The sequence below is a fragment of the Macrotis lagotis genome, chromosome 4 (assembly GCF_037893015.1).
Source record: "Macrotis lagotis isolate mMagLag1 chromosome 4, bilby.v1.9.chrom.fasta, whole genome shotgun sequence".
Lineage (NCBI taxonomy): Eukaryota > Metazoa > Chordata > Mammalia > Peramelemorphia > Peramelidae > Macrotis > Macrotis lagotis.
Genome location: NC_133661.1, coordinates 74,972,392 through 74,985,420, shown reverse-complemented (window position 1 = coordinate 74,985,420; position 13,029 = coordinate 74,972,392). Strand labels below are relative to the sequence as shown.

The 13,029-nt window shown below is 41.2% G+C and overlaps 1 protein-coding gene across 1 annotated transcript in view; it reads left to right on the top strand.

Moving 5' to 3' along the window:
* ABCC2 (ATP binding cassette subfamily C member 2) overlaps nt 1–13,029 on the top strand; it is a 70,727-nt gene that overhangs the window by 51,025 nt on the left and 6,673 nt on the right. Inside the window, exons 23-29 of the mRNA XM_074233172.1 lie at nt 53–207; nt 3,446–3,601; nt 4,476–4,675; nt 6,117–6,243; nt 6,608–6,709; nt 8,698–8,841; nt 9,652–9,810. Of these exons, the coding sequence (XP_074089273.1) occupies nt 53–207; nt 3,446–3,601; nt 4,476–4,675; nt 6,117–6,243; nt 6,608–6,709; nt 8,698–8,841; nt 9,652–9,810 (1,043 nt within the window). The remainder of the gene's footprint in view (nt 1–52; nt 208–3,445; nt 3,602–4,475; nt 4,676–6,116; nt 6,244–6,607; nt 6,710–8,697; nt 8,842–9,651; nt 9,811–13,029) is intronic.

Below are 13,029 nucleotides of genomic sequence, written 5' to 3'. Positions count from 1 at the left end.
AACTTTTCTCTACCTGGAACAAGATACTAACTGGAGTAATGAATATTTTTAGGTTTATTTGTGCTTTTGGCAACCCTCATGTCTGCCTTTGGTGCCACCCATGCTTCCCGAACCCTGCACATGCAGCTTCTGGACAACATCTTTCGAGCGCCCATGAGCTTTTTTGACACAACACCCACAGGCAGGATTGTGAACAGGTTTGCCAATGTGAGTACTTGCAAGACAATGGGGGTTTTGAGATCTGAAGATCCCTCTATTTCTGTCTAGGGTTGAAGTCTCTTTACAGATGTTGCACACCTCTCTCTTAGAGCAGTGAAGTTTTGAGGTGTCCATAATTGGACAAGAAAAAAAGGTCCTTCCTGTAACCAATTCTATGTAGACTGTGAATATTGATTATTTTTAATGTACTGAGGCAAATAGCCTTTAACATGTTCTCAAATCAACTGGGGAGGTAGAAACTCCAGATACCATCCCCAGAAGAGGAGAAACATAAAAGTCCTAGGTTTATCTGGGGAAATCACTGTTGGCAAAACTATAGAGTGGGGTGGAGCTGCCCTGTGATTTTGGGAGGAAGCTTTCAGCAGCCTCCTAGTTTCTTACTTTTCTTGCTAACTAGTTTTTATGACATTGAAGGAGTACAAGCATTGTCAAGATAGAAATGTAAGGGGTGGCTAGGTGGCGTAGTGGATAAAGCACCAGCCTTGGAGTCAGGAGTACCTGGGTTCAAATCCAGTCTCAGACACTTAATAATTACCTAGCTGTGTGGCCTTGGGCAAGCCACTTAACCCCATTTGCCTTGTAAAAAAACTAAAAAAAAAAAAAGACAGAAATGTAACAAAATTTAAAGTTGTATAATTTTTTTTGTTTGTTTTGGGGTTTTTGTATAGCCTTTTAGAAACATTGTTTTATAATTTTGTCCCTTCTAAATGTCGGGGTTCCAGTCTCTTCCTCCCTTTCCCCCCATTAAGGCTTTGGTTCTATTTTTGTTCTATTGCTTAATAAATTTTATATCTATATATATCTATATATATCTATATATATATACATATATATGCATCTATGTTGTCATTATAATAGAATATAATTCTTCAACCACAGGAATTTTTGAAACTTTGATGCTTAGCACAGTGTCTACCATATAGGAAGCACTCATTAAACATTTATTGGATGATTGATATGGAGATGAATTGAATTGGGATCTAGTTCCCTGCTTCCTGAAGAGCATCTGGGATCTGGATCTTGCCACCTTTCCCTGTAGGGAAAAAGACAACCTCAAAACCTACCTATTAATGATAATTCCCCTTCTCTTCTCTGGCAAAGCTAAGCCTATGCTAGAAAAGGATAGCTCTTGCCTCAGGTCAAGAGCCTAAAGATTCCTTGTCTTGTTCCATAGGACCTGCAGGGCTACTGTCTCTCCAATTCTCTACTGTGCTAAAAGAGAGGTGTGCTTTGCGTTAGTACCAGATGGAATCTACCTGTGGGGAGAGGAGCATTCAAAAGATAACATGTTAGAGCTAACAGAGACCTTAGTAATTCTTTGGTGCCAAATTTCTCATTCTGTAGATGAAGAAACAGACCAAGATGAGCAAATTCCTTGTTTAGGTTCACACAGAAAATAAATAACAGTTGACATCTAATCCTCAACTCTTGTGTTGTCCCCACAAGAAGCTCTTGTTCACTTCAATCTAGTAAACTTTTTTATAGGATTTGATGACTCTGTGTGAGAGAGAGAGAGAGACCAAGAGAAGGAGAGAGAAGGAGAGAGCTCTTATATAAATACTTCAAGTGGGACATGCATGAATCTGGGGAACAGTCCCAAATTGGTTGGAACATTGAGTGTGCAGAGGAGAGTAACAAGGTTAGAAAGCTGGAATCAAATGGCAGGGGGTCTTTAAAAAGTCCAGCTGAGGAATTATATTTGATCTCAAGTGAAACAGGAAAGCAGTGAAGGATTTTGAGCAGAAAAGTAGAATGTTTAAAGCTGTGCCTCACAAAGTTCATTTTGTAAGTTCTCTGGAATATGGGTAGGATCAGGGAAGGGTTGAAGGCTGAGACCAAATAGAAGGTTAAGAAAATTGTTCAACTGAGGGCCAGGGAGTTGGTGCAGGAGTTATGTGAGTGGTGAAAGGGGGATGGATGTGAGAAGGGTTCAGGTAGAGCTGAGAGGTTTTGACAATTAATTGCATCTGGGTGCTGAGGAATAAGGGAATTTTAAAAAAGACTCCCAAACTATTAGTTATTAATGGAATGATGGTAATCTCAATAGAACCAGGGAAGTTTAGAAACAGAATAGGCTTAGGAGAGATGATGAGTTCCATTTTAGATCTGCTGAGTTTGAGATGCCAATGGGACATGTCTAAGATACCAAGTAGGCAGTTGGTAATGTGATATGGAGTTCTGGAGAGAGTTGAGGGTTGGATGTGTTGAGAAATGTCTCTGTAGAGATGATTACTGAATCGGTGGTGTAGAGGAGATCACCAAGGATGAAGATTTTTTTAAAGGAGCGTGAGACAATAGAAAGTTTGCTGGATTTGAAGACAAGAGAACTTTGGCTTGAAATCCTGGTTCTTCTCACTACATTTTTACTGCCATTTATTACCTTTGTGACTTCTTTGGGCCTGAGTTCCTCATCTGAGTAAGGTTGGATTAGATGACTTCTAAAGTCCCTATAAGAGAAGAGGCTCCTGGATTGAACCTTTGGAGGCATCCATTAGAGGGCAAGAGCAGGATGATGAGGAGCCGATGAATCGGAATTCACAAGGATTGGTCAGAGAGACGGGAGAACGAGGAATTGCTGAAGCCAAGGATTCAGTATAGCTAAAAGAAGGGGCTTGACTATGTCAAAAGGAGAGAGGTTAAGGAGGTTGAAGACTGAGGAAAAAAACCATTGGATTTGTTATTTAAAAGATCATTGTGGGACAGCTAGGTGGTGCAATAGATAGCGCACTGGCCCGAGAGTAGGGAGGACCTGAATTCAAATCTAGTCTCAGGTATTTATTAGCTTGACTGGACAAGTCACTTAACCCCATTACCTCTAAAAAATCATTAGTAACCATTTTATCTACTAGCATTCATCAGTTTCTTATGGTCATGGACAGCTTAAATGAAAGAAAGGTGAATTCCCCATTTCTGGGGAAAAGAAAAGATAACAATATCATCTAAAGTTTTGTAAAAGCCTTCCTGGCTGAAAAAGCCAATAGCATGAACCCCCATGATTGGAATACTTACTCTCCAACAAAAAAAAAAAAGGAAATGACAGTTGTGAATATGAGTAAAGGAGTAAAGGAGATATACTTCACTTTTTCTAAAAACTAGTTAAAAACAAAAGCAGAAATAGAAAACCTTTTTTTAAAATAAATCTTGAATGAGGGGGTGGGATGGGAAAGGCCCTTGGGAATAATATCTTATCATTCATATGACCTATTTCCTCACTCTGTGCTCCCAGGATATTTCTACAGTGGATGACATCATACCTGCATCCTTCCGAAGCTGGATCCTTTGCTTCTTGAGCATCATCAGTACCCTCATCATGATCTCTGTGGCTACCCCAGTTTTCATCATCATCATCATTCCCTTGACCATCATTTATATCTTCATACAGGTAGAGATCTCTCCACAAACTGCTCAGGCTCAGAACTAGACACACCCCATCTCTGCTTTCTTAAAACTTAAAGCCTTCTCTTTATGTTCTTCCCTTTGTCACTGTTCTCCAGCTCTTTCCCCTTTTCACTAAATATTTCCATCCTGAAGAAGCTGCTGCCCCGAGGACCAGGCCAGATGTGCCTGGTGCTATCAGTTCAGCTTCTGTCCCAGACTTCAGTGTTGTTGAGATCAGCAAAATTGTGCCACGAGCATAGGTTTGGAATAGAATAAAAATGTGGAGATTTGTCCAGCTATAGGGTTGCAGATTTAAAGAGAGAAGGCCCTTGAGAGGCCATGGAGCTCCATATTCCCCCCTCACCCTGTTTTGCAGATGACAAAACTGATGCACAGAAAATTTAAGTGATTTTCCCAGAGTCCTACAACTATAGAAAGTCTGAGGCAACATGTGAACCCGGATCTTCTTCACTGCAACATGAATGACTTACCTGCTCTTTCAGGCTGCACCTTTTTTTTTCTCTAATGGGTTCTTTGAAGGAATCCACCCGGGGTGGATACTGTCTTCCTATCACTCTCCTTTGGCCTATGCCAAACCTGGGAGGGGGCACCGTTTACCTTCAATGTGTAATGATTTCCAGGCTGTTGCCATAGCTGAAGTCATCTTCCTTTACATGTATATGGACACTCCCCACCTCTCATTTTTCTCACCTTTCCTTGCATTCATCTCCTTCCTCCACTCCTTTTATTATAATGCTGAGGGTCCTATGTTGTACATAAACGGGCCACATCCACCCAGAATCAGGAAGGGGACCTGACTTTCTGCTATCCACCCCAACCTCCCCCCTTTTCATTTTGCAAACTGTTTCTGCTTCCAGAGATTCTACGTAGCCACATCCCGCCAACTGAGACGTCTAGACTCCGTCACTAAATCTCCAATATACTCCCACTTCAGTGAAACGGTGTCTGGTTTACCTATAATCAGAGCCTTTGAGCATCAGCAGCGTTTTCTGAAGCACTGTGAAAAAATAATTGATACCAACATTAAATGTGTCTTTTCCTGGATCATCTCCAATAGGTGAGAGGCATTTCAAGTCTGGAGTCATGCTTTTGAATTCTGTAGTCTTGGGGTTCACAACAGATGGGAGTGGTGAGCCCAGCAACTATTATTTTTCTTTTAATAAGAAATAAGAAAAAATCTACCTTCCTCCTCTCTTCACAGAGGTAGGAGATTGTGAGTCAAGGATATTGCCTATATTGCCAGACACATGCAGTGTGTTCACTCACTACTTTGTGTATTTTTTTTCCCTTTTTTTTAAACCTTCTTATAAGGGACGACTTGCTGGGGAGGGGTAGGAGAGGGATAGAGTTTGAAGTAAAGGTTTATATCTTATAGTATCATAGAAACACTCCCGATATACAGTACAAAGCACAAAAGGTCCCTTTTTTTTGTATCTAGCTCTTCCCCCTTGAGTAGAAGTAGACCAACTCATGTGACTTTATGATGATTGTTTGGTATTTAGGGATGGAGGGGAGGGAAAGTAAATGAGACAAAATGTTTTTGTATGGCTTACCTAAAAGGCTCACATCTTTGGAGGTGAAAGGGCTTGGGGACCTCCCCCATTCCACATAAGACACCCTGTGAACTCAAAGACCCAGCGAACAGGAAGACCATTTTAAAAATATAGACCTCTCCTCCTTTGTGAGGAACAGAAGACACTTGAGCAGAAAAACTGGGGCTCCTTGGATTATTTGTTTTTTGGAGGTGGGAGTGGCAGAGTCATGGGGGGACACTAAGAAGTCAGGAACTTCATTGGAAAGGGAAACAATGAGTACATAGAGCCAAGAAGATATTTCTATGTACTTGGACTTGAAGCTTATCTCCACAGCTGTTGTAAAAGACAAAAACAAACAGGAAATCAAACCAAATCCCACAGAAATTACAGACACACTTTGGTTTAAGTAAATATAATTTGTCAAAGTACAGGTTTACAGAACAAACCAATTAGGAAGTTTTTGTCTATTGTTTTAAGGGACTCACTATGGGATTCCTTTAGATATCATTCTTCTACCCATCTTTAAAATCAGATCCATTTCATTTCATTCATTCATTTATTTGGCAGTTAGGAGTCTCACTGGTGAATTTGTACCCTAGAAATTAGCATACACACACACACACACACACACATATAATAAATACATAATAGATGCTTTTTCCTTGGTTCATTTGTGATCCTTTGCTCCCATTTTTTCAGTTTTTGATTTCTTTAAAAAATCAGATTCACTCTATAAAAACTGAATTTACATACAGTTTTTTAGAGACACCCACATTCCTCTGAGGGAGGCAAGCTCACTACTGGGTACCTCCTTGTTATGTCCCGCCTAAGATGTCCTATGCCACACACACACACACACACACACACACACACTATTCCCTTAAATCCTAAACTACTTTGAGTGCTGCATCATGAGGATTGGGGAGTTCAGAACTCTTTTATCTTGGTTCTGTTTCCCCACAGGTGGTTAGCAATTCGACTGGAGCTGATTGGGAACCTGGTGGTATTCTTTTCTGCCTTGCTGATTGTCATTTATAGAGAGAGCCTGAAAGGGGACGTCGTTGGCTTGGTCCTTTCCAATGCCCTCAATGTGAGTCTGAAGATTCAGTCCCAGAACCCCAAGGACTAATTTCAAAGGCACTCTGCTTTTCAGCCAAGGTTCCCCTTTGTCTTTCCAAGCCCCATTCCCAAGGTTGGCTGTTGGGATCCAAGGCAGAGAGCCAGAGTCAGATCTTGATAAAGATGCCATAGTCTGCTTTCTCCTCCCTCCTGAATCCCCCAGAACTCCTGTTCACACCCACCCTGGCAAACTCCTTCTGCTCTGGTCCTGGGGAAGGACTGCCTTGTCTGTGTTACGGTTAGGGACATACAACCACAAATGAATGTTATTTGATAGGCTGATTGAAAGGTTTCTGGGTCAGAAGCCATCTCACCATCTTCTGGTTTTGGTGCAGATTACACAGACTCTGAACTGGTTGGTGAGGATGACTTCTGAACTGGAGACCAATATTGTGGCTGTTGAGCGCATACAGGAATACATCAAAGTAAAAAATGAGGTAAGAAGGTGCCAGGGAGAGAAAGGAGGAGAAAGGAGAGAGGAACAATTTGGGCTTACGTGGACCTTGTCCTTTATAGATTTGTGCTTTTCTACCTCCTTTAAAGCTCTCCTCCTCCTCCTTCTCCTCTTTTCATACTCCATCTCTTTTCTGCTAGTTCTCTGTCTCCTTACCTCCTAAGACAAACAGATCAGAATAGTTGAATTTGAGGGATGTTAATTGAAATAATATTGTTAGTAACATCAAAAATAGAAGTTGAATGCTGGATAGCAATCCTAATTAAGCTCTCTCCCATGGAGGAGTTAAGAAATCATCACTCCCTCCCTTCTTTGAATAAGTTGGGCACTATGGAGAGGGAGCACGGCATATACTGTCAGAATTGGTTAATATGTGGGTTAGCTTTGCTGATTTGCTTTTTCTCCCCCACCCTTTCTTTTTTTTATTTTTTGTTAGAAGAGTTGGTTCTCTGGGTGAAGCATGCCACTACATTAGGTTTTTAGACTTAAGAGTGAAAAGTAAGTCCCTCTCATAAGTGAGAGAACCATGGAAGAAGTGGGAAGGGGCATTTTGATTTATTGATTCTATTCCCAAGACCCAAATGCTCCATCCTTCAATGGCTTGTTTAAGTTTCCTTACCTCCATGAAGTCTTCCCTGGAAATGTTTCCCCATGTGAAATATTCTTCCCTCAACTCTCTGTATGTCACTGTCCTCAGTTATTCCTCTGTTGGTCTTTTCTTTCCTTAAAAGCAATTAACTCAGTGCTAAAAACATAAAAGGGGATTGTTTTGCTCCTAGACCCCTAGAAGGGAGAGAGATGCACTCAGAAATGTAGTCAATGTAAAAACAAAAGTAATCAATAATTTTTAACCCAGTATTGATTATTTAACCCAGATTGATTATTCATACTTGTCATGAATTCAAGACTGTTCAATGAGCACATTTCCCCCCTCTAAATTTCACATGATTGTTTGGGGGTGGAGGGAAGGTTTTCCTCAGCATCTTCTTTTTTAAAAATTTTCTTTTCTTTTTTTTTTATTTAAGACAATGGGGTTAAGTGGCTTGCCCAAGGCCACACAGTTAGGTCATTATTAAGTGACTGAGGCCAGATTTGAACTCAGGTCTTCCTGACTCCAGGGTCAGTGTTCTATCTGCTGCACCACCTAGCTGCCCCACCTCAGCATCTTCTTGCAAGATTTTTAAGGAGTAAGATTTTTTCCAACATGGGAATAAAAGTTAGATTTGTGCTTCCCTTGTTAGTGGTAGTCTTTCTCTCTCAGAGAAGACCAGTGACATCCCCTTTGTGTCTTGACTTGTTCATGAACTTAGGAGGGGGATTGGGATTCACAATGAAGACTGACACAACTTCCTAGACTTCAGTGGGCTAAACTGGAATGGATGAGGGAGTGGGGGCTTCTAGTTCAATCCATGACAGTGGGCAAGAAGACTCCACATGCTGGGCTGAGAAACTAGAACACTGGGTTAGAGTGATCTGCCATTCTCCCAAACAGATACAAGGCAGCAAAATCTGTCAAGTGATTAAAAATGTAGGATTTGGAGTTTTAAAGGAATTTAGGAATGACATTCTATGACTGAGATGAAGAAGCTCACACACAGTAAGGCTGGTGTTGAAGGTCACCCTAGCAGAGCTGGTAGTTGAACCCAGATTCTCAGATAGCAGATCTTTCAATTCCAGATGCTCTTTTTAGAAGAGGAAGTATTTTTTCCCCTGTTTTCCAGGAGGTGGGAGGTTGTAGATGAGGCAATAATGTATGTATTGTCAGAATCTGGGATGTGACTTAATTTTATGGCCTCCCCCCCCCTTCTTCCTTTTTTTAAATCTTTATCACAAGGGATGGTTTGCTGGCAAGGGGAAGGGGGAAGGATATATAGTCAGAAGTAAAGGTGATGTAAAAACGTAAGATACTAGTAAAATTTTTAAAGGAGAGTTGGTTGGTGCTGAGATTTTTATGTTTGGCTTCTCGCTCAGGCCCTCTGGGTGACAGAGAAGAGGCCTCCAGTTGACTGGCCCAGCAAAGGTGAGATCCGCTTCACTGATTTCCAAGTGCGCTATCGCCCAGAGCTGGACCTGACATTACAAGGGATAACCTGTGACATTAAGAGTGCAGAGAAGGTAAGCCCGGCAGCAGCAGCCGAGGTGGTGGGCAACTGGACAAAAGATCAGAGGCCCATTGAGACCTCTGGATCCTTCCTTCTGGGTCTGGGGCTATAGGATGGCACTGCCTTGGCGGAGAATTAGGAAGATGTTGTCATAGCCAGACTGCAGGACCTCGAGCGAGCAGAGTCCTGGGCACTTCTCTCTATACTTGTCCTTACTTCCCCAGGGGGTTCTCCCAAGAGTTTCTTGATTTGTTGTTGAGGAGGAAAGTGACTGGCGCAATGACTAGGGTAGGGCAGCCGTGTTCTAAGGTTGATAATTTCCTGGGGGTGATTCCTCCCCTGCTCACCCTACCACTGGCCTTCTTATCTGCTGGAGCCCTTGTTCCTCTGCCTAGCTCTGCCCACCTCCATTGTGTACTTCTTCCCCTAGGTGTCCACAGTTCCACAGAGGCATCCCAAATATCCTCCTTCACTTCCCCACCCTGCAGGTGGGCATCTGACTCCTGTCCCTACCTCCTATCCTGGATTAAATTTTTTTCTAGAAACAACACTATTAGTGAGATCCCAAGGACAGTTTTATGAAGAGAATCCTTTGGAGCAGGAAACAGGGAGGTGGGGCGCACCTAAGAAGAGACCTAACTTTGCTTGGCTCCTCTTTGGGGGTAATGCAATAGAGTCCTTGGCTTAGTCATGGTCAAAGATAAGGTAGAAATGAAAAACTTTACAAAGGGCCAGGAACTCTTTCGTGGGAGCTACTGACAAATAAAATTCCTTTTTGGAGGCAACAGGGGTAAATCACTCAAAGCAAGACTATCTTTTACAGGTTGGAGTAGTGGGCAGAACAGGAGCTGGGAAGTCTTCCCTCACCAACTGCCTCTTCAGGATCTTAGAAGCCGCAGGAGGCCAGATCACAATCGATGGACTAGACATTGCCTCCATTGGGCTCCATGACCTCCGAAACAAACTGACTATCATCCCACAGGTGAGTCCTGGAGCCTTCCTTCCACCCCTCCTTCTTTTTCCACTTTTGAGAAGTCCAAGGACACTTGGTAGGTCCTCATTTCTTAGCTGAATCTGTGGTGCGGATGAAGAGATGCTATCATTCTTGGGGATGATCTGACCATTTCCTGGAGCTCCTCAGACTTCCAGCCACTCCTCCCTGACATGTCGCTGGCAAAGCGCATGGTCCAACCCTGGGTCTGCTGTACTGCAGGGTTAAGTGTCTGAGGCTCTCATTCTCTGCTCTGTGAGAATCTGGAAAGCTTGAGTATTAAATCCATTCTCAGCTTTCTAAACCAATGACCAAGTCCCACTTGGGCTCACACCTGTAGCTGGCAAAGTGGATACTCCTGGAGGGCAAAGGTAGAGTTTTTAGTTCAGTTTTGTCTGCTTTTCCTTGCACACCCCCATGCTTAGCAAATAGTGAGGTGATCACTTTAATGCTTGTTGATTGACTACCTGCCTTACTGAATAGGAACAAACAAATGGACAATATAACTAGAATTTTTCTTCTAAACAGCTGCATTCAAGTACATGAAACAAAAACAAAAAAGATATTGTTGGAGGGTTATGAATTTGGCAGGCACTCCTGGGAGCAGGAGGGGGGAGAGTGGGCAGGGAGTTAATGAATTCCTTCCTTCAACAAATATTCATTGAACATCTATTATGACAAGGTACTGTTCTGACATTTGGCTATTTACATCTTCATCTTTTCTCTTTTAAAAGGCCTTCTTATTTGAGATTACTGAGAAATATGGCCAGTTGCAGGGATTTTATATAATTGAGGTCCCTCCCAGTGGTATTGTGAAATACATGATGATGATGATGATGATGATGATGAGAATGATGATGTTTGTCCTTCATTCTTAAAGAAAACCATGACAGGAGGTATATACAAATATAGAGGGAGAAAAGGATGTGGTGACAAGCAAGTGGTGAAGCAGCAGGTGCAGATATACTGGAAGATACACACAGGCCCAGGCCATTGGGCTGTTCCTCACTGGAAGTGGCAGAGGGATTCAGCAGCCCCCAGGGTATCTGAGCAGCCCTTTTAAGAATCTCACTGCTCACCTCCTGATGTGAGGAAGGAGCTAGAAAAGGGGCCCTAAAAATTGTCTGTTTACCCTACCCTGCCCTGACTACAGCATCTGGTGGGGATCCCACAGTGTGGTTCAGACACATAAAAAATATGCAAAATCATCTTCAAAGATGATTCCACTCACCATCAGGGCATGGAATGTGCTCACATTCATAGACAACACAAAATTCAATAGACCTGAAAAACAGCTCTTCTTTTGATTTAAAAAAAAAATTTCTTTTTTTAATTTAAGGCAACTTGCCCAAAGTCACACAGCTAGGCAATTATTAAGTGTCTGAGGCCAGATTTGAACTCAGGTTCTCTGACTCCAGGACCAGTGTTCTATCTACTATACCACCTAGCTGCCCCAATACATTGGGGGCAGAATTCTTTTTTTTGTTTGTTTCTTTGTTTCTTTGTTTTTGCAAGGAAGTTGGGTTGTGACTTGTCCAAGGTCACACAGCTAGTAAGTATCAAGTGTCTGAGGCCCGCAAGGCCGGTGCTCTATCCATTTGGCCACCTAGTGTACCTGAGTTCAAATTTGGCCTCAGACTTTTAATAATTACCTAGCCGTGTGGCCTTGGCCAAGCCACTTAACCCCATTGCCTTGCAAAAAAAAAAAAAAAGAATGACTGGACCAATTACATAGCTCTATCAACTCTGCATTCACATTGTCTATTTTCCCATTGCTCCTCCAACATTTGTCATTTTCCTTCTTTTTTTTAAACTAACTTTGCCAATCTGAGGGATATGAAATGGAAACCCAGAGTTTATTTAATTTTCATTTTCTAATTATTAGTAATTTTTGAACATTTTTTCTCATATAACTATTTGGACTTCTTTCCTTAAGAACTACTTTTCCTATCCTTCCAGAGTTTCATCAATTGTGGAGTGGTTCCTATTTTTATATATCTGAATCAATTCTTTATATATCTTGGAATGCAAAGCACTTTTCAAGCCATATAAATCATGACTATCTACTACCATCTTGTGCTCTTTGTATTTTTATTAAAGATAACAGAAAAAATAATCATAGCTGTGATTTAGAAAATAACCAGCAGGTGGCAATAGTTCTCTTTAGTAGCATTATCATTTAGCATTTCTTAATTTTGCAATCTTTCTTAGAATTCCTGACCTAAACAGTCCTTCTCCATGACAACTTAGAAATATCTCCTCCTTTGGATAAATGGTTAAAGGAGAGGCATTTCCTTATCAGTGAACCACATAATCTCATTATTGAAAGAGACCTTAAAGGATATCTATCTTGTCCAGTAGTTTTTAATCTTTTTGATCTAAGCATCCCTTGATACTTTATAAAGACCTCAAAGCATTATAACAATCAATATTTACCATATTAGAAATTAAAACTGATTTATCCATTAAAAATAACATTATAATCATATAAATAGCATTTTTGAAAAATAACTTCAAAACAAAAAATTTCGTTGAGAGGAATGATATTGTTTTATTTACTTTTGCAGAACTCTTTAATGTCTGTCTTAACTGAAGACTAAACATTCTCTATGTTGCCTTGTTGTTTTCATTGAAGCATTTGAAAAAAATCTGGCCTCAAGCATTTATGTAGTTAGAAGATCCTAATTTTAAAAGTCAAACATCTTAGTAATATTATGAACACAGTTTTGAGGATTTGGGGCCTGGGATCTGCAGAACCCACTTTGAAAATTGCCTATCTAATGTAATTCTATATGTGAACAATAAGCCCTCTACTTGGGGTCATGCCTGTCTGAGGTAGGATTCTAACTCAGGCCTCCCTTACCCTTAAGTCCAACAGTCTACCATTAGACACCATGTCTTCTCCAGACAGACTATTCTAGCCACCATCCAATCAATGAATAAGTCTTTATTAGCTATCAACTGTGCTAGGTATTGATGATACAAAGACAAAAATGAAAGTCTCTGCCATCAGGGGTGTGTGTTTTTTTCTGGAAAACAAAATAGACATAAGATGACTATATGAAAGAAATTCAAAATAATGATTTTGGGGTGGGGGTGAGGAAGTGCTAGCAACTGGAGACATCAGAAATTACTTCATGTAGAAGTTGTTAGTTTATAGATTTTTTTAGGAAAAGGTGAATCCTAAACGAGAGAAGGGAGGTGGGAAGG